The 21,361-nt window shown below is 55.3% G+C and overlaps 1 protein-coding gene across 1 annotated transcript in view; it reads left to right on the top strand.

Moving 5' to 3' along the window:
- The window catches only part of PTPRN2 (protein tyrosine phosphatase receptor type N2), a 702,618-nt gene extending 685,933 nt beyond the window's left edge, over positions 1 to 16,685 (top strand). The window contains 3 exon segments of the mRNA XM_061198224.1: positions 11,326 to 11,399; positions 16,325 to 16,392; positions 16,640 to 16,685. Coding sequence (XP_061054207.1) covers positions 11,326 to 11,399; positions 16,325 to 16,392; positions 16,640 to 16,658 — 161 coding nt within the window. The 3' untranslated portion in view covers positions 16,659 to 16,685.
- Positions 16,686 to 21,361: the final 4,676 nt, after the last annotated feature.

Raw genomic sequence — 21,361 nt, 5'->3', positions numbered from 1 at the left:
AGGAAAGTGTCGCAGCCCCTGGGGCGGGGCCGACTCCCATCCCGGCTGCCACCCCCACCCCCGCCAGCCACTGGGCCCGAGGTGCCTGCCCCGTCCTGTCAAATCCCGCTTGAAGCTCAGCTGCGGCAACAGTGCGAGCCCAGCCATGTGGAACTGGCCCGGGAGGGCGGTCTCCAGGCTCTTTCAGAGATTGGTCACCCCTCATGCTGCTCCTGACCTGCTCCCCTCTGCCCGGGAGCCCGCGCTATGAAATCCCCTGACCCGGGGCCCAGGCTGTAGTCTCGGGACAGATCAAAGGGCAGGGAGGCCCCTCGGCCTGCGAGGTGGGCCTTTCCCAGGCCGCCCCAGCAAGCGGCCGCCGGGGTTTTGTTCTGGGCCAGGCTCGCAGGGCCGGGTGGCCAGGGCCACCTTTGTCTGGCCTGAGAAGCCGGAGGCCCGTGCTGCCGTCCCGCGTTCATCAAATGATCAAAGGCTCTGGGCCTGGACACGAAATCTTTCTTCCCGTTTCCTTTTCTTAAAGGAATGAATTGCAGGAGGACCGAAGAACGCCTCCCCCAAGCTCTCCTGCAGCCCGGTGCCTGCGTCGGCCCTGGGCTCTGAGGCTGGCCGGGGACACTCAGCCAGCCCAGCCAGCCACAGCCTGGAGCCTCGGCCAGGCACGCGGGCTTCGGGGGAGTAAAGCCTTTGGGGCCTTTGCGTGTACACCAGGAATCATACGGAGCTTTCGGCACCGTCTGGTCTGTCAGCGAGCAGACAGGATGCGGTTTGAAGTCTGAGCTGGGGGGCTGGTTCTCTGCCCAGCGTTTGTGGCAGGAAAGTCAGGGGTCAACCTGTAAAATTCTTCCACACATTTTTCCTGTGGCTGTGAACACGTTTCTAACTCAGGGTTAATATTTTGGGTCAGAATCAGGGTTTGGTAGCGTTCCTCTCTCACCTAGGGACTGAGCTCAAACGTAGCAATGTTGGTTTTGCAGCTGAGATATTTTCCAAGCTTGTGCCTTTTACATTTTTGTCCGTGACCTCTCTTTGCCCAGGGTTTTTCATATTTCACCACAATTTTTCAAACAAATGGAGAGCGCCAGGCGGATGGTGGGGCTTCCCAAGGATCACATTTGCTGGGTCACCCGGAGGTGGCAGCCTCACTGGCTGTCCCTCACCAGGGGCCACGGAGGAAGCCCCACCTCTGGGAAGCTGGCCGTGCCGCCCTGAGCCTCCTGGCTCCTGGGGTGTCCGCAGGCCCGGACTGTCCTGGGTGGCCTGTTCCTTTCGTTTGGCAGGAGCTGCAGGACTGAGATGTCATTGTATGACGTGGAGTGCCAGCCCGAGTCAGCAGGTGCGCCTGGAGATGCCTTTTAAGCTCGCGTCAGCCGCGAGTTCACCCTAAGTGGTCTCAGCACGGAGTGTGAAGGGATGTCCAGCACCCACGTGGCCATCTGTCCAGCTCCCAGTCTCCATCCTCAGGAAGCTCATCTTCTTTACTATTTCCCTGTCACGTGGTGACATCAGTAAGCATCTCCTCTTATAAGGGGATGTATAATCTCCATCGTACCTCCTGTCTCTGTGAATTTGACAGCTCTTGGGACCTCATATGAGTAGAATCAGACAGTTTGTGTCCTTCTGTGCCTGGCTTATGTCACTGAGCATCATGTCCTCAAGGTTCACCTGTGTTGGAGCCAGTGGCAGGATTTCCTTCCTGGTTGAGGCTGAATAACGTTCCATTGCAGGGGTGGACCACAGGTAGCTTATCCATCATCCATCCATAGACACTCGGGTTGCTTCCACCTTTCAGCTATTGAATTAATGCTCTTATGATCATGGGTGTGCAAACATCTCTTTGAGCTTCTGCTTTCAATTCTTTTGGGTTATACACCCAGTGTGGAATTGCTGGATCGTATGGTAGTTTTATTTCTAATTTCTTGAGGACCCTCCATACTGTTTTCCATGGCAGCTGCACCATTTTCCATTCCCACCAACAGTGCATAAGGAAGGGCTCCAGTTCTCCACACCCCCTTCAACACTTGTGTCATTTTCTGGGGTTTTGATAGTAGCCATCCTCATGGCTGTGAAGCAGCATCTCGCTGTGGTTTTGCTTTGCATTTTCCTAAGGACTAGAGATGTTGAGCATCTTTTCATGTGTGTGTCGACCATTCGGCTATTTTCTTTGGAGAAGTGTCTATTCGAGTTCTTTGCCCATTTTTTAATTGGGCTGTTTGGTTTTTTGTTGTTGAGGTGTAGGATTTCTTTATATATTGTGAATATTAAACCCTTATCAGATGTGTGATTTGCAAATATTTTCTCCCATTCTGGGAGAAGTAACACTTCATGGCTCATTGGACTTTTAAAACCCAGCACTCTCCCAGAGCTGCACTGTTCAGGGCAGTAGCCACTAGCCACGTGTGGCAACTTACATGATAAGATTGAAACGCTGACCACATGCCAGGCACCCTGATAACACAGCTGCCCGGTGGCTGCCAAACAGGCGGTGCAGACGGAAAACACGCCCGTAGCAGGAAGTCCCATTGGGTGGCTGTGCTGCAGGGAGCAGAGCTGAAGGTGGTCATCCACGTGTGTCCGGTCCTCCGTCTCTTCTGTCTCTCGGCCCTGCTCCCACCGTCCCTCCCTCTATGGCCTTGGACTGGCCTCCCGGCTCGCTCCTGTGCCCGTCTCTTCTGCACACAGCGGTCAGCGGGATGTTAAAGAGAAAGATCTCGGGAGGCCCCACGTGTTCGCAGCCCCTCTCTCGGGGCCACGCCGGCTCCTTCCTACAGAACCCAGGACCCGGCCCTGGTCTGCGGCGGACGTGCCCCCCAGCCCCTTTCCCCACTCATGGGCCCTGCTGTCCCCCTCGGCCACCATCGCGGTGTCGTTCCTCCTTTTGGCAAATACGGGCTGAACCACAGAAGTGCCATTCCAACCTAGTACTTATTGAGCACCCAGAATACATGGTGAACAAGGGAAATGATCTGTCCTCCTGGGCTTTACACTCCATGGAGAGAAGCAGGTGGTGGCTGCAGCTTGTGACTTGGGGCAGCGAGCACCGTCGAGGCCCCGGGATGCAGGGGCAGTGGCGGGGGGCGCTTCGCCCCACGCCTGTCACAGAGCCCCATACGCGTCTGTAGCCTGTTCCTCACAGCCCCAAGGGGCCCTGAGGGCTCACTTATTCCAACACTTGGTTGCAAACTGAGGAAGCAGATCCCCGGAGGTTTGGTGACCTGCCAGAAGGCATCCAGCTGGCCAGGCTGATGCGGAGCCCTGGTCTTTCTGCAAATGGCAGAGCCCAAGAGGTTAGGGGGCAGCACTGCAGAGACACGGCCAGGCTGCGCGGTCCGGGGACAGGGGCAGAGCGGGTAGCTGGGTCTGTTAGGGCCGCAGCAGAAACTCCGCCAGGGAGGAGAGACGGAGGTCAGACCACGGGGACCTGGAACCACAGGCTCGCTGACTCGGATCCATCTGGAGCCGCTGGGGAAGGAGAACGTACAGCGGGTCCCGTCAGGATCAACTTGGTGCCACTGGATTCGAGGGCTGGAGCGGGCAGGACCCCAGGGGTCTATGTGCACAGGGGTCTGCACAGAGGGCCGAGCCCGCCCCTGGCCATGGCCGTGCACGTGGACGGCACTTCTACAGACAAGACTGGGAGAAGCAGGCTGCAAGGAACAAGGCACGTCGAGGGGGAAACATCTTGTTTTTATGTCTGGCCGAAGCATGAAAACCTGAAGACCCAGCAGAAAATGAATTCTACGGACCAGTCTGCCTTCAGCGTGGCTTCCCGGTGGTGACGCCTTGTCTTCAGCTCATGCAGGTTTCAGGCTGAAAAAAGCGTCCAGAACAGGGTGGGGTGGGGAGGGCTTTCTTTTAGTTGGAGAAATTGTGTCCCATGGGGTGACAGGTGGATATTTCTTCCCTTGTCTGTTCATCTGGCCAGTTGGAGCTGAGACTCGGGGGGTGGGGACAGGGGTCCCGGGAGCAGTATCGCTGGGGGTGTGACCCAGGCCCGGGTGACACGATAGACAAGGGACTAATAGGAGAGAAGCGAGACAAAATGGGACTAGTTGTTCCTGGGAAACATCCTAAACCCATCTCATCCAGGTCCTCTTGTGAACCACATTGCAGCCCGGAATCCCGCACTTTGCTTCCTAAATGGTCTCTATCCTGTGGATCATCCCTGGGCAGGCAAAGCTGACGGTTCTGTGCTCTCTCTGACCTGCCAATGGGCAGACAGGGGCCCCGTGGACTTCGGCACCACAGGGGGCACTCCTGGCCGGTGTGGACCCCCCGTGCATCTCGTGGGTCAGACCTGTTCGCATGGCTCCTCCTCCCTCCTGACTCACCCGTGGACACAGTCTCACGTGGCCGATGAGAAGCCGGGAGACCTGGCTGGACCCCACCGGACGCCGGTCCACGGCCATCCCTCCCATGAGCACTTCCTTTGCCCGGATGAGCGACAGCCAGCTTGTCACCCAGGTTTTCCTCTCTCTCGTCCCCAAACCCAGACTGGCCCCCCACCCTGTCCCCGTGAACATTGCCACCGTCTGTCCTGCTGGCCCCTGGCAGGCCTGGCTGGCCGTGTTTGGCAGGATCGCCGCAGCTTGGAGGCCACAAGAGTCCTTCAGCATCACCGGCTGCCCGCTGCCCCAGAGTCTCCCTACCCCGGAGACCCCGGAGGCCAAGCAAAGCTGCCGTGGCCCCTCTCAGCAGCAGCTCACGGCTCCTCCCCAGACAGTGAGGGTCCATCCCCTCTCCTGCCAAAGACCCCTCGTCCCTACCTGGTGGCAGGAAGTCCCCGAGCACAGCAACCCTGGTCGCGGGGCAGTGACGGCTCAAACACTGTGTTAAGTAGGACCCTGAGGCCCGCGCTCTGTGGGTGGGCAGTGGTGTTGGGGACCACGCCTCTGTCACTTTGCATTAGTGACCCTCCCGGAAAATCCTGCCACAGTTGCGTGAACTTGTGTTAGAACGTTCTGTGACAAGTGCTGACCATCTGTGTTGTCCTTACGACCTCGCGGTGCCCGATGAGGCCTCCCCGGACCCTGCCTCTCCTTTCATGGGCGGAGACGGTGCGAGGAACCCAAGGAACGTGGTCTCCGTGCTGCCGTCAGCTGAGTAACTAAGTAGCCCCGTCCCCGGCCAGGCCGTGGGGCCGGCCGCACCCTCAGTTTCTGACCCAGACATAGACTCGGGGGCCGAGGTGGGAGGAGGGGCACGGAGAGCCTTCGATGGGGGTTTTGTGAGTGGCTGAGAGCCCAGCTCCCCTGGAGCACTTGCCCCTCGGTTCAAGGGTAACAAGGGCCCAGCCCCTCGGGGCGGCCATCGGCCCCACGAGTCCCGGCCGCCCGCCCTCCTGCCCCCTGTGCTCTGATCATATGGGGACTCAGGAGTGTGTCCGTGGCCCCAAGTGCAAGATCCTGGGTGACACGGGAGGGCCACCTCAGAGCCCCCCTGCTCCCCTGAGCCCCCCATGTCATTACGGACTCGGTGGGCTCCCCAGCCTCTTCCCTGCAGCCACAGACATCACCCGGATGACCCACTCCTCGTCCCCTTCGTAACCCTGACCCGTCCACTGAGGACCTGAGTGTGTCCTGGGGCGTGTGCGTCCTGCATGGTTCCTTGTCACGTGGGCGGAACCGGGAGGTAGTGAGGTCCCCGCCATCAGCTTCCCATGCACGCGCTGTGTCCGCGACACCTGCCTTCCCGGGGCGGGTGGTGACCTGAACGGCGCGCTCGTGGAGGCCTCTCAGGCTGCTCGTGGCCGTCACGTCCGTCTCTTCTTTACGAGTTTAACGGCCGCCCCCTCCTGACACCCTCTTTTTTAACCACTGGGCACTCGTGCGCACTTGGGTGCTGGGTTGTTCTCGGCGTTGATGCTGCCGGTACCTGCGCAGCGTCTTAGACACTCTGGCGCCTCGCTGGACATCGCAAATGCGTCACACAATTCCGTCACCTCCTGGAGCGTAAGTGATGGCATCTTTACAGGCGATACGCCCAGTCCTGCTTTTGTTTACTTGTATTTTTTTGTAAAGATTTGGAGGCATCCTAGCTTCTCCTGAAAAATGATTTCGAATTTGTTTTTAAAAACATGAAAAATACCTCGTTTGTTTGGGTTCTGAGATACTTGATTTTCAAGTGAATATGATGCCAATTTGTCTCCTTTGATCCCAGTGAAACCTCGTGAAAGGGAGATGATCGTTAATCTAGAAGGCCAGCAAAAAAGTCTTCCTTTTTAATTTTGATAAATCTTCAGTCAATTCAGAGCACCCAGAAACATGAAGTAGAAACTGTTCGGCCCGGAAGACCCAGGACAGAGTGTGTGCGTGTGCCCGTGCGTGTGTGTGCGTGTGCGCCGTGGGGGAGTGTGTGGGAACGTGCCCACGTGTGTGCACAGTGGGAGGCCAGGGTCTGGAGGCGGCACCTGCACCCAGAGACACCCAGAGGCGGGAGGAGGGCTGCCCTCCGGCTGTGGTGCCCCCTGACTCGCGGCGTCTGGGATCAAGGCTCGGTCATCCTGTTGACCCAGAGGGGGCCCCAGCCGTGACATCCAGCCCTGCCGATTGCAGGGGTGAGGCCTCGCGCTGTCCCTGCCCATCACTGCTCAGCCCTTCCTTCCCAAACGGAGCTCAGCCGAAGACCACAGGCTCTCGGGACCCAGCTCGGCGCTCAGACAGCTCTGCCTTCGTCCTGGAACATAGGCACTGCTCCCCACTGCTCCTTGCGGGCTCATGACCGTCACCGCTCTCCCTTCGTCCCTTTAGGTGTGTTTAGCGAGGAGCAGAGCTTTCCTCAGTTCTCCCAGAGGGTGGAATTGAGACAATTTCCTCCTGCAAAACAAAGGCCTTTCTCTCTTGTGCATTTGACGCATGACGGCTTTTTTTTACAAGAAGAAAAGGATACATTGCATCCCTGCAGTCTGCAAAAGCTTCTGGGTAAAAGCTCTGCAACAAAATGTATTTCTGTTTATTACGTGATGTTGCTGTGGACGCCCTGCAGAAGGACGGGGAGAGACAAGGGCGCCTCTCGACGGTGAGCCGCGGCCACGCCGCCAAACTCCGAGAGCCCCGCGCCCCGCCCACTAGCCAGCAGTCACCGGGAGAAGTCAGAACCAGCCTCGTGAGGAGGCACCAGTGGCCCGTTCGCTCGGCTTTCTTTCACTTTGAATTGATTCTCGCATCCTAAAAAACTGTTTTAATATTGCTAATACTAACGTTCTTTTAATGTTTCTTGTTTGATGACGAATACTTTTTTATCTAAAGCTTAAAAACCTCTGTTGTCTTAAAAATGTATTTAACCAATAATGTGAACTTCGGAGCCAATGGCCCCCCCCAAGCACACTGGGAAGCCGCAGCGGCAGCCCTTTGTGTGTGCTGGTCGGTGCTTGGGGTGGCGCCGGGCCAGTGTCTCTCAGGACCCCGCCGGCCACTCTGGCCTCTAGTCTGCAGCGCACCTGCTGGGTCACTGGTGCCAGGAAAGATGGGTCAGACTGACTCACAATTGCCCTGTGCGGTGCTGGGCCCAAATGCACAGGCTGCCTCTGCCTATGTTGTACATTCATGGAATCACCAGCTTAAACCGACCGCAGGGTGACTTAAATAAGCACGTACATCCCTCTTGTATCCGAACAGCGGTGATGCGTCTCAAATAGAACATGCCAGAAACCTCTCCCTGAAATCACACCCCGTCTTCTGTCTGGGTTTTATTTGCATCTGTTATAATTAATTCCTCAACTATTCACATGCTTTTCGACCTGAGCACCGCACCTCATGCGTCTGTTCGCCTGGACCTTGACGTGTGATCAGCAAAATGGGATTTGTAGAGAGCATTCCATTTTAAAAGCAGTAGAGGGAGCTTCCTAGCTATTTGGGGGATTTAAATAAATCCTTTTACCTTCAGTAAAGCCTTTTATAAGGTGATGAAGGACACACACCCCTCCCTCCAGCCCCGAGGCTCTGGGTTATAAACGCAGACTGTGTGTCTCTTGCACCGCAGGGTCACCAGGATGCTCGGGGTCACCAAACAGGATGCAGGGCCGTGCCTCCCCGCCCCTCATAAAAGATCCTGCGTGTGCGTTCTATTAAAACTTCTCTCTCTACACACACTTCAGATAACTGACTCTCCTCGATCCTAACACGCAGGGAGACAGCAGCCATCCACATCGGACCACTGAGTCTACCTGATAAATCCATTACTTCTCTATTTTCAGCGCTGTACCGTTTTGTAAGCTTTAATTTGATTCCCTCCACTGTTGAGTCTTGGCTTGAGGCTAAGCGTGATCTGAGACGTGGTCCCCGGGCGTTTTGCCTAGGGAAGACCTAAGTAGGCTTTCTCCTTCCTCTTTCTCACTTCCTCTGTGAGCAGTCGTCCGAAGGAGAGTGCAGTGAAGAGAAAGGTTTCATCCGTAGCACCTGATCAGAGCGTCACCCGGTGGCCATACAGTCTCCCCACAGAGCTGCCTTCGGAGGGGACCTGCACATGGTCCCAGGCAGAGCCCTGCAGAGTCGCTCCAGGGTGACAGAGGAGGGACGGGGGGTTCGGGACTTCATGCCGGTTCTCTTGCTCAGACTAGCCCTTTGGAAGAAAAGGGCTGTTGAAAGAGTCTTTCAAACCAGTTTCAAGGACTAAAGACGCTGCCCTGAGCAACCTTAAAAAGTGGGGGGTTAAGTCTGGACCCCTCAGGACTTTGTTTTTAAAGGACTAGGATCGTCTCTGCGCTGATGAATCAGACTCTACCCCACACCTCGTTCTGGCATCCACGGAGCAGGACAGAGCTGCCCAGAGATAGCACTTCTCCCAGAAGGCTCTGTTCACAGAATCTGCGGGGTCACATGCACTGAGCATCTAATACGTTCTGTGCATCGCGCGGTCACCGCGCACTGACCCGCGGGTCCCCACGGGGCCCCTTGGTGCTCTGCTCCCGCTGGAGCTTCGCGCCCGCCCCGGACGCTCCCAGGCGGAGTTTTCTGTGTCCTGCCCACAGTCGGGCCTCTTCACGCTTGGAATTAAACTGCAGCAACAGCTCCGTGCTGCGTCCAGAGGGGCCACCCTGACCAGGCAGCTGGGTGTTTCTGGGGGGACGAGAACTCGGGTCTCAGGGGTGGGACTCCCCCCTCCCTTGCTCACTCACCACGTAGGACTTCACTTTCTTAAGGCAAACCTGTGGTTTGAAGAAGCCCATTTCTGTGTTCCTTTGGGGAGGTGAGGAAGCAGGTTCCTGGCACAGGGGGCCACTCGGGGGGCCGCTGCACATGTGGCCGGGGGACCCCCCCGTAGCTCCTCTTTCACCCACTGTTTCAGGCTGTTCTGGACTCACAGGTTCCCCCCAAAACAAGACTGTACATCTTGTGACCTTGTCAGCTTTCGAAAACTTCTGACACCTTCAGAGGAGCCTTCAGGCAAACAGAAGGAGACCCTGTCTTCCGCCTGCACGAGTTTCTCGGCGGATCCCCCAGAAAGAAAGACTTCCTAGAAAGACTTTGATTTAAGAGTCGGGGGGCTTGGGGTGTTCCCATACCCGACGGAGGGCGTTCATCGTCTGGAAGGACAGCCAGCTTAGATGAGATGAGCTCATGCCACACTGTCCCCGCACCTCGAGGCACTCAGACTGGCCACCGTGCTGGCCGAGGGGGTCAGCCCTGATCCTGGCCTCCCGGTCTCAGCCACTTACTGCCGGATTCCCAATACTCGTGGCAGTTTCCCTGATGGGGGCACAGCACCTGGTTGGAATGTGTTTCCTCCCAGCCGTCCCCACCTTCCCTCCAGCCGCCAGCCCCTCCCACTTCAGGCACCCTCTCCCTGAGACAGTGTGCGGTCCCCCCACCTTCCCTCCCGCCCTCATCCGTGTCCCCAGCGGCATCTCCCTGCCACTCGGAAAAAGACGCTGGCGGCTCAGCTGTCGCCCACGTGGGCCTCAGGCCCCCAGGATGAACCAGGGCACTAAGGCTGCCGTGGCCTTGGACGTTTTCAGGCACGCCTCCCAGCTCTCGGCCAAGGGCAGGGCTGTGCACACGCAGGTGTGATGGAAGTGGGAGACCAGGGCCGTCCTGGTGGCCACCAGCCCGGTCTCACTTCCGCATCTGGGTCCGAAGAGCATGGCTGCCTGCTCTGCGTGACCGGGACGAGCCTCAATTTCCCCTGAACAGGGTGTGGTGACAGTTCTGGCACCGTGAGACGAAATGCTGCGCGTGACGTGCACCTACTGTGGGTTGGTGAGGGGGGTCCCGGCCGACCTGAGAGGTGCCGCCCCGCCCAAGCCCCCAGCATTTGACAGGACTGCACGGCAGACGTGAGATGCTCCCCGCTGAAGTGTAGGAAGCTCGTGAGCTTGGGACCCGGCCTTGTTTGTTGTCCAGCTACCAAAGGACCTGGCAAGATGGGAAAACAAGAATATACGCAGAATTCATAAGGTTACATTTTCAAACTCAAACAGTATTATTTCTGTGGCACCCAAGTCACCTGGTGTCAGGTGGGGGCATCCGTAGGAGGGGATCTAGGCCACATGACTAACCCGTGAGCACATGGGGCATCCTCACCTTTTCTTAACGTTTGGAACTCTAACAGGCAGGGAACTCTGCCTTTAGAAGCCAATATTTAGATGTGTAAGATTAGTTAGTCTAATTTTTCATTTCTCTGAATAAAAATCCTATACAATAGAAATTAAAGTTTATATGCTGCTTCCTATGACTTAAAACATTGTTGGGGGGATTTCCCTGGTGGTCCAGTGGTTAAGACTTCACCTTCCAATGCAGGAGGCGTGGGTTCGATCCCTGGTCAGGGAATTAAGATCCCACGTGCCTCGCAGCCAAAAAACCAAAACATAAAATGGAAGCAATATTGTAACAAATTCAATAAAGACTTTAAAAATGGTGCACATCAAAAATATCTTTAAAAAAAAATTCTTGGGCCTTCCCTGGTGGCCTGGTGGCCTAGTGGTTAGGATTCCGGGCTTTCACAGCTGTGGCCTGGGTTCAATCCCTGATCGGGGAACTGAGATCCCGCAAACCGTGCAGCACAGCCAAAAAAAATGAAAGTCTTAAAATGCCACCAAAAAAAAAAAAAAATCAAGAAAGCCTTAGTCCCTCCTGGCGACAGCTTGCTGTGGGTATCTATGTAGGCATCTGATAACATTTGTCAGCCCAGCCTTCTTGAATCAATGCTAATGAAAGCCGCCTTGCCCTGTTTTCTTGTGTGAACCCTGAAATTGCCTGCCAGCCGGGCAGCTGAGGGATGACTGTCATTGTCATTTGGCCGCTGAGCCCTGAGGGACCCCAGCAGCAGGCGAGGGACGCAGAGCGCGGATTGTCTTGTGCCTGAACTCAGCCCAGTTGGTGTTTGTTGCAGGCGCTAAAGAGATCGACATTGCCGCGACGCTGGAGCACTTGCGGGACCAGAGGCCACGCATGGTTCAGACAAAGGTACTGCCGGCCGGTCCCCGGGGCTGCCAGGGCTTTGCGGGGCTGGGTCTTTGTGTGGCGGTTTTCTCGAGAGGAGCGAGGGTCAGGCCGGCTGGCCTCCTCCCAGGCCAGGGCTGCACGGGGCAGGACGCGGGCAGCCGCTCCCTGCAGGGTCGAGGGCAGCTCCGGCAGCAGCCAGACATTTCAGGCTGAACAGGTGCAGTCAGATCTCAGGCCCTGGGAACTCCCCATGTGCCCGATTTGGGGAGGGAGGGAGAGCACTGCAGTTTTATAGTCAGAGGTCAGTGATAGACGCCGGCACCCCTGCGCGGAATGCTCTGTGTTCATGCAACATTCTGCCCACCTCCCGTATTTCCAGCTCCCACAGCTGCAGCTCTGCCGTGCGGTCATCAGGACGGTGGTCACCAGAATGTCCCCAGGTGCTGCGGGGTCCCTGAGCACCCTGCGTGGCTCATGTGCATACTTATTAAAAAGGCCAAGTTTGCAGCAAAAGGAGCAAAGACGAAAGATTCCTGGTTGGCCTTGGGTTAACCAGAGCTAGAAACAGGTCACTCTGATGACCCATTCTCTCAGCATTCCAGAAATATCTGTGTCCAACCACAAACACTCCCACACATCCTGCAGCCATAAATACAGACTCTTCTCCTTCTCGGTGTAGTCTCGACTCTCCGATGCCATTAGCGCCTCCACGAAAGGCCAAAAATCATGAAAGATGCCCTTGCAAAATCACTGCTTTATACTTGAGGGGACTTTAAGTTATCATAAGCTCTCCTGGGAAATCAAGCTGGGTTGTGCTTTGGTGCCTGGTGGTGACGATTCTGGGACCCCAGTCATCCTGCCTCGGGGTCTTACTGCCCCCCACAAAGGGCAAGCAGTTCCTACGCCCTCCCTCCCTCTCTGCCACTATGAGAAATCAAGCAGGACAGTGCAGTGTCTGAGCCTGAGGGGAGAGAGAACAGTCTAAATGCCACCCATTCCGTTGAGAAGGAAGAAGCCAAGAGCCTGGTAAAGTCCAGCGAGCACACTTTGACCCTGGAGATCATTTCAAGGGCCCCTTGGCTGGTTCTGCGTTGCCAAAGCCCCAAGCACTGGGGCAAAACCAGCTTAATTCTCTTGTAGAATCAGAACCCTCTTGTGGGTAGGACCAGAGGAAACACTCAGTGTTCAGGATCTCTGCCCAGCCCTGCCCTGTCCAGCTGGCGATCACAGCTGCCCTGCTCTCTTCCCGCATCTGGGGTGGGGCGGGGGGGGGAGCGGCTTGATGACACCAGCACCGACAGCCCCTCTGTCCCTCCGCTTTATTTCGGGCCCTAGAACGTGCAGCACTGTCACCAGACCCTTCTGTGGAATCTTATGTGAAAGTCACTGCACACTTTATGTTTTCTCAGATTTTTTGAAATCTGAAATTATTTCAGACCTGCCAAAACTTGCAGAAAAAATACAAGTAATTCCCGTGTGCCCTTCGCCAGCTTCCCACTGTTACACTTCGTAACCACAGGGAACGAGCGAGGCCAGGAAGCTGGCACTGATTCGATGCCACTAGCTCATGTGTGCACCGTGTCAGATCTCCCAGGGACCTTTCTCTGGAGCGGGGTCCCGTCCAGGAGCAGCCACACGGTGTGCCCACTGGTCCTGCCCCCCTCACCTCCTCCGGTGGACAGCACCGTGGCCTTGAGGACCGGCCGGGTCTGGTTGTGCTTCTGTGGACTGTCTCTGGCTGGGGTGTGTCCGGTGCTCCCGTGATGGGGTCCGGGTGTGCGTCTTGAGAGGAGCGTACCGGAAGAAGGTGTGTGTCCTCGCTGGAGAGGTGAGCTCGGCCCCTGGGCTCAGGGCGCGGCCGCCAGCCTTCCCCGCTGGTCACTCTTTCTCCGCTGGCAGTGGTGGCGTCCCGGGGAGAACTGGACCCTGCTCACACCTGTTTGTTTGTGGTTCAGCTTTATCACAACGCGATGCCGTCCCAGTGTCCCGTAGCCCACGGGTTTGGCGACCGTGGGACTGACCGTGCTGGGGGTAGTGGCCTGGTCATCCAGAAATGCGGGGTCGGTTCACTGTCCTGGATGGTCTGGGCCCTACATGGCCACCGGCAGCCGTACAACTTCACATGTCCCAGAACCAGGGCTGGGGCAGCAGGGGCGACTTACAACCAGGAATGAAAAGCTGATTCTGTCTCTGGTCAAATCTGCCTTCCATGTCACACCGTTGACTGCTGTGTGGATAATGCTCAGGACCCTAAATTCAAACCCGTCTCTTCCCTGCTTGCAGCTGGGCCCCTCCCAGCCAGGCCCGTCCGCCCCCCAAGGATACAAGGATCCTCAAAACCCACGGGCTCTGGGACGGATCTAGGCAGAGTTATTGAGGAGACGGATCTTCCCTCCAAAACAGAAAAAAAATTTCCTGATACGTTACAAACCCCATTCAGCCCTCTGTGGTCTGCAGCGCGGGGGCCAGAACGAGCCCAGAGGGGTGGTTCCCAGCCCTGCCTGGAGGATGGGGCACTGCCCTGTGTTAGCGTCATGTACCTTGTAGTCACCAACATTCTGATTTCTTTACGTGACAAAGGGACACTATTGGCCAGAGGATTTTGCCCCAGCATCTTGGTGCTCCCAGACGGCAGAGGCTGGAAAAGCTGTGACCTCCTGTGTGGCTGGACTGGCCCGGACACCCGCCCTTTTCCTGGGGTGCGGGTGAGCTGGCCGAGGCTGCCGTGCAGAGTGTACAGAGATTCAGCTCCTGGCATCTCGGGGATAAAGCATAGTAAACACACAGGCACCCCCGTTCTTTCTTCACTGATGGCTGCTCTGCCCAACATCACTCCATGAAACTGAGCTTTCCCTAAAGTTCAATTTAACAAAGAGGTAGGAAATTTCCTCGGACAAAACAGTGCCATAAATCTGAATGCTGTTTCCCACGAGCCACGAGAAGGTCGTCCACAGCCTGTTCATTTGAACCCATTTAGTCAAATCGCATCATTTGAGCTGAATACAGTCAGAACAGTTAATAAGCTCTGAGCTCGTTGAGGCTGGGGCCTGGGGCAGCCACGGAGCCCTGACGCCTAGCCGGGCACAGAACTCCACTAGGTTGTAAAAAGTCACAGAGAGCTGTGTTTGTTTCCACCCGGAAGCAAGCTCTCAGTCAAACCAACCACGGATGCCTGGTGGACGGCTGTGCCCCATCAGACACTCAGAGGACAGACCCAGCCCTGGGGGGTGGAGGCAGCGCAAGGGCAAGAACCAAGAGGACATCGAGGGAGAGGTGTCACGTGGGCGCGTGACATCGTCCACACGACCCCGTCACTGTACGTCCGTAACAGGCCCAGCAAAACGCTCATTTTTAGGCAGAGAGGTGAAATCAGGGGCTGCAGTGAAAATAGCACACTTCAGAAGCTGAGTAATGCTGTCCTGCGTGCGTGTCTCGTAAACAGACTGCTTCCTTCCCCTTCAGCGCATCTCCTGAAAGAAAGGTGCCCTTTTCATCAAAGGCCTTGACACTTGCTTTTCCATAATAAAATTTCCTCTTACAGTTGTCACTTAGAAGTAAAAGCCGTTCGACTCGTGTGTTCAGTCACCTCCAAGTAATGATGTCACGTTTGCCCCCTTGGGATACACACAGGCGTGTCCACGTGGTCTCCGTGCACTGCCCTCCCCTACCTGTCCCGGTTCCGCACTTGGACTTCACCCCTTGGGTGTCCTGCTGCCCAGGTCCGTCCCTGACACCCCGACTCGCCTTCGTCCTGGAGGCGTGTTTACGCCTCCCGGTCTCTGTCTGTCTGTCTTTCTGTCTCTCCCTCTGTCTCTGTCTGTCTGTCTTTCTGTCTCTCCCTCTGTCTCTGTCTGTCTGTCTCTCCCTCTGTCTCTGTCTGTCTCTCTGTCTCTCCCTCTGTCTCTGTCTCTCTGTCTCTTTCTCTGTCTCTGTCTCTTCGTCCCTCTCTGTACTTCTGTCTCTCTGTCTCGCACCCTCCCCATGCACACGCACGTACACACGTGCACACGGCACGCGGGCCCTGCGCCCCGTCTCCGTCTCTGGTGCCCGAGGTCAGGGGTGGAGCTGGGAGAGGGCATTCCGTCCTGACCCCTTTTAGGGCCACACTGCCCCGTCCTGTGTGGACGCGGGGCTCGGACGTGCTGCCTCGGCCGCTCCTCACGCGGAGGGGCAGGGACCCCGGGAGAGACGGGGACCGTGTCCCGCGGGTCTCCTGTGTTGCGCACATCTTCCTGTTTACCGTATCGCAGCCCTCTTTCTGATTTCCTATCCTTGCAAGCCCGGTCAGCTCGGATGTTTCACAGCCAGGGCGTTCCGCGTCCTCCGTGCTCAGATGGCTCTTGCCCTGCGCTTGAGTCTAGGCCAAAACGGTCCTCTTGTCGTTCACTGAATTTTATTCATTAAGTGCAGCTTCTGCCTGTTATGTTAATGGTTTTCTTAAAATAAATTTCTGTCTTAAAAGGACTTCAAACGCGGGGTTCTTCCCGATTTCTGGCGTCCCCACCCAGACATCTCAGCTAAGGCGACGCTGCTCAAAATGTGGGCCGCACACGGTCCCCACCCATGACGGGGGGGCAGCTGGCGCCGGAGCCTTCCAGGATGCCGGGCCAGGCGCCGACAGCCCCTCTCACCACGGTCCAGCGTTGGGCGCTGCTGTCAGAAGGAGCCTGGCGGGGCGCGTGGAGCCTCAGGCGGCCGTTGTCCTGCTCACGTGTCTACTGGCAGCTTCTTGCAGCCATAAAAAATGAGACTTTCCCACACGAGAAGCGTGGCTCGTCCGCATTGGGTCTTATCCTGCAAACCAGTGCCCTGTTCTCCTTTCCACGAAAATCTGCGACCTTTCCCTTTTTCTCCTAAACAGTTTCTTTCTGCAGAGTGACACACGGGAGCCCGAGGCTGGCGTAGAAGGGACCCCCGCTCACATCTCCTTCCTTCTGTCCCTCCAGGAGCAGTTCGAGTTTGCGCTGACGGCCGTGGCCGAGGAGGTGAACGCCATCCTCAAAGCCTTTCCCCAGTGAGTGCGTGTGCCGAGGCCCCGGGGAAAGCCGCCTGCAGTCAGGGGACGACTTAACCACGCCTCCCAGCGCAGCTGCCTCGTAACCGGGTCCCGAAGACTGTGGGCAATGCAGTTTAGCAGTTGAAATGTGTATTTTTGTTCAACCAAACAATAATAAAGAGAGATCTGTGGGAAGATGCAGTTACGGGGGGCAATCAGTTCATCTATTTTCACTTTCTTGAAAAAAATTTATTTTTCCTTAAAGCACCCATCCACATCCTTAACCGCAATCATGTCGTACTGATGGTGCCGTCAGCGTGGTCCCCGGAAGAGAGTTGGCTCGTGACCTGTCACTTCCTGAAGGAGTATCAGCTGTGCAGGGCGGGGCCCAGAGAGGCCTATGAGGCACCGAATGGAGGCCACCGGCTGTAAGAAACTCTACCGGCATTTGTCTTGACAACAGTTTACCACCGGAGACACCCGCGGCTTATTCAGGACTTAGGTGGACAGAACGGGGACGTTCTGCAGCTTTGGGGCAGGTAATAAGAAAGTCGCCCAGCTCTGCGTTTCATCCCGGCTGCTCAACACCCTCCCCGCCCAGCACTGTCGACAGCCCCTCCCGACCTTCCACCCCTGAGGATGGGCAGGGCCGCTGGGGGCAAACGCTTTCCCACCCAGAGTGCCTGCTTCCAGGCCAGCCACCGCAAGGATGCCTCACCTGGGCAAGGTAGGGGGCGAGCCCCAAACTCCAGACACGGTTATGAACTACAAAGAGGGATTTACACAGACGCAGCTAAACGTTTCCCTGCAGGGTGACCGAAATCAGAGGGGGTGCGGGGCAAAGCCGGGCACTCAGAGAGCTCCCGGCAGGCACCTGTGGTCCCCTCTCCGGGAAGGCTCGGGCCCTGCTGGCATCCAGAGAAGACCAGGGGTGCTTTCACCATGGGAGGAACGCAGGGAGAGCCACATTTTTTTTGCTTTTTACCTATGTGGGATCATAGCAGCTGGGGAAGAGGGATGGCCTGGGCTCCCCCCAGGGCTCAGACTCCTCATCTCTTTGCCTGCCCCCTTGTCTGATGTCACGGAGACACACACATCTAGCAACGATCTGGATTTGCCAAAATACCACTTGAGCGCCAAACGTTACCACCCCCGCCCCGAAACAGAGAAGGCACTTCCTTAAACTGAGGACGCTTAAACATCTGGGAAGGTGTGCAGGCCGCTCTGGGTGTCGCTGGTCTCGTTTTAGGGAACAAGACGCTCCCCGGTAACCCTGGTACCTCTGCTTCCCGTGTTGCACACCATTCTTTCCATCTTAAATAGGTGTTACATCTCAGAAGACACTAGAATAGGGAAAGTGGCCGGCTGAATGGGGAGAAAAATGCCAAAATATTGTTTGTGTCTTTAAATGGTGTTGTCATGTATCTCTGCTTTAATATCTATAATTTCTTTCCCAACGTTGTTTCTCTCTATCTGGAATCTAAATAATTAATAGAAACTAGTTTATCTGAATATAGGAAGCATATACCTACTTGTAATTTCTAACTTCTTATGTTTCTTCAGTGTGAGATATATAAATATATTTAATTGTGTCCGATTAAACTTCTGATTTCACATTTGAATGGTCATTATTTGGGATGAGAGGGCAGTTTTTTCCCATCCACCCTGTTTCCTGTAGGTGCGGGCATTTGGATTCCTAAAACAACGTGTGTGTATTCCTTAGAACTCTATACTGAGTTGCTATTTTATTTGCAGAGCTGTGTACAGGGGGGTGTCGAGTGTCGCTGAGATTTTATTCATTAAAAAGTGATTTTTTTAAAAAAGTGATTAAACAGGGGACTTCCCTGGCCATCCAGTGGTTAAGACTCCGCACTTCCACTGCAGGGGGTGCGGATTCGATCCCTGGTCGGGGAACTAAGATCCTGCATGCCGCACGGCACGGCCAAAAAAATAAAAAATAAATAAAATGAACATGAAAAGCGTTTTTAAGAAAGTGATTAAACAATCTCAGTCAAAAGATGGGGAGTGGTCTGTGCTTTGTGTGTCCCTGTTCCCTCTTTAGTGCGTGTCTGCCCAGGGAGTGTTGGGAGTGGTGGTGGCCCCGTCTTTGCTGCCTGCAGAGGAGAGGGGGCCCTCCACCACTTCACAGAGACACGGGCCGTCCCGGGAGCCTCAAAACCGGAGAACACGCTGGGAGCAGTCAAACCCCGGCCGGGGAGGGACGGCGCTGCTGGATGTGACCTGGCGGCTTCCCTCTTGTCCTGTGCTGGTCTATCTCGGCTGGCGGTAGCAAGACACGTGGCCTGTGGTGTCCGACTAAATGCTGGTGTTTGTATCTCAAAAAAATCAGACCCCCAATCTCAACCGATGGGCGTCCACTTACACTCTGTTAGCTCTGCCTCACCAGCATCTCCTTGCCCGAGTTTGCTTCTTGTTAAAATCCTGCCCAGGCATCCAGGAAGCTTCTGCTTTCCGTGTGTTGGAAAGTTGCTGTCACTGTTTCATACAAGCACACATAGCAATGGGTGACACTTCTCGTGATAAACACATGTCAGAATCTGCATGTGACATAAAGATGCCCCTCCGGCCAGGAATACTGAGGGATGCTGGGCAAAATGGACCTTGCAAACGTCGTGCGTAGGCAGCTCTAAAGACAGGTGGGATATGGAGGGATCAGTGTGGACAGCATGATCGCTGCTGAACCCGAGGGGGCGGAGGCCCGGGTCCACGCGGTCCGCTCGGGGTCAGCGCAGGGGGTGCTGGGAATGCATGCAACCGGCACCAATAAAAACACACACAGCCTTCCCTGTTGTGGATGCCACAGAGCTAACGGATCCTCGCGGGAGGCTGGCTTCGGTTTTGTGGGATTCCTGCGTCCGTGGCCGACCTGTGGTTCCAGCTTGAACACGGGTTGTTTTCACCTTAACAGGTGGTGTGGTCAGAACTCCGCTGCTCACCAGTGGCGCCAGCGACTTCTTTGCGGAGCTGGATCGTGGTCTCGGGGCCTGGAGGAATGTGTCCTCTGTTTTCGTGTGCTGTTCAGATGTGACCCTTGCAGACACGACACCACTCACGTTTAAATCTAATCCGCATTATCAGTGTCTTCTCCAGCCCTTACTTCAAGTCTAGACAATCAACCAGACAAAAGTAAAGCGTTGACTTGTCATATTTGCTCATTTCTGTGATGTAAACACACCCACTATGAGTGATTTTAATGTGGACTCCCTAGATGGAAATGATGACACGAGAAGACAGCTACTGGAGTCGTGAGAGTGAAATGTAGTTCACACAATTACGAAGCGATAAGTTTTGAGTACTCCTTACCTGTGTATTAATCTAATTTGTCAGTTAATATAATTGAATTTTAATGGCGGCTATATTTACCAACCAGCTCATAAAATTCCTAAAAAGTTAACGGTCTCCTCCTGCAAGTCCACGCAAGCTGGCTGTGATACGCCCCTGCCTCGGAGCCACAGAAGGCAGGGAGGAGTTTGAAGAAGGGCCAGCCCTGCCGTCCAGCCAGAAGAAGACAGGCGCCGTCTGCAGGGCTGGGGCTGGTTCCCCACGTCCACGGGGCACAGGGAGTCCTCGCTGAAAAGCAGGGTGAAAATCTGATCGACCCCAACAAAACCCTGAGCTCCCAACCTCAGTGGAGGCAAAACCACTTGGATGGACCATGTGCAACCCCCAGAGGAGATGCCCGCATGACAATCAGCTCTTAATAAAACGTCACAAAGCACAGGAGGAAATGGAGCGCAGTTGGCGGGGGTCACTGCTGTGAAGAACCGCGGTAACACGACAAGGGGAGATGGTAATAGGTTTAAGCATCTTAAATGGCAACGAAGAAGAACAGCACGAAAGAGCAAGTGGCTTTGAAACAGAACCAACAAACACAGCAAAACAGAGTCATAGAAACAGAGAACAAACAAGTGGTTGCCAGAGGGGAAGAAAGAAACGGGTGCGGGAGATTAGGAGGGATAAACTTGCAGTTACAAAGTAAATGAGTCACAGGGATGAAATGTACAGCATGGGGAATGTAGTCAGTAACTAGGTAACGTCATCGTATGGTGACGCATGGTAACTAGACATCCCGCAGTGATCATTTTGAAGTGTACAGAAATGTTGAATCACTATGTTGTGTAACGGGAGCTTACATAGCATTGAAGGTCAATTATACTCCAAAAACCAACAGACTCGTAGAAAAAGAGATGAGATTTGTGGTTACCAGGGGCGGGAGGTGGGAGGGAGGGAAATTGGATGAAGGCCGTCAAAAGGTACAAACTTCCAGTTATAAGGTAAATGAGTACTAGGGATGTGATGTACAACATGAGAAATAGAATTAACACTGCTGTGTGCTATAGAGGAGAATTGTTAAGGGGGTAAATCCCAAGAGTTCTCATCACAAGGAAAAAAATATTTCTATTTCTTTTATTTTGTATCCGTCTGAGATGATGGATGGTCACTAAACTTACTGCGGTCCTCATTTCACGATGTATGTGAGTCAAATCATCGTGCTGCACACCTTACACTTACACCATGCTGTCTGTAAATTATATCTCAATAAAACTGGAAAGAAAGTAAAAGAACCCAGCCAAACTTCTAGAGGTGAAACCCAAGGGGAGCAGTTATTTGGAAACGAGGGGGAGCTCGCTCTCGAGATACAGGCTGTCCGGGTGAAACGGAGGGTCGGGAGCAGCTGAAGCCAGAACGGTGGACCGTAATGTGGAGCCGGAAACGCGAGGTGAGAACGTGCAGGAGAGGTTTGGACACGGCGAGCAGGGTGAGCGACCTGAGCGTGGTGCCGAGGGTCTGAGGAGCGCCCGGTCTCCTCCACGGGCAGGGCGCCGATTCCGCTTCCTGGCGCTTCCATCCCAGGCCCAGCTCAGCCAGAACAGCTGGGACCTCGGCGCCCATCCCGACGGGAGCTCCCGATCAGAGCCCGCAGCGGGCACCTGTTTGAAGTTTTATTATCGAAATGAGACTTCCT

Source organism: Eubalaena glacialis, chromosome 8 (assembly GCF_028564815.1).
Source record: "Eubalaena glacialis isolate mEubGla1 chromosome 8, mEubGla1.1.hap2.+ XY, whole genome shotgun sequence".
NCBI lineage: Eukaryota > Metazoa > Chordata > Mammalia > Artiodactyla > Balaenidae > Eubalaena > Eubalaena glacialis.
The sequence above is the reverse complement of the archived record's forward strand: the minus strand, read 5'-3'. Positions and strand labels throughout refer to the sequence as shown.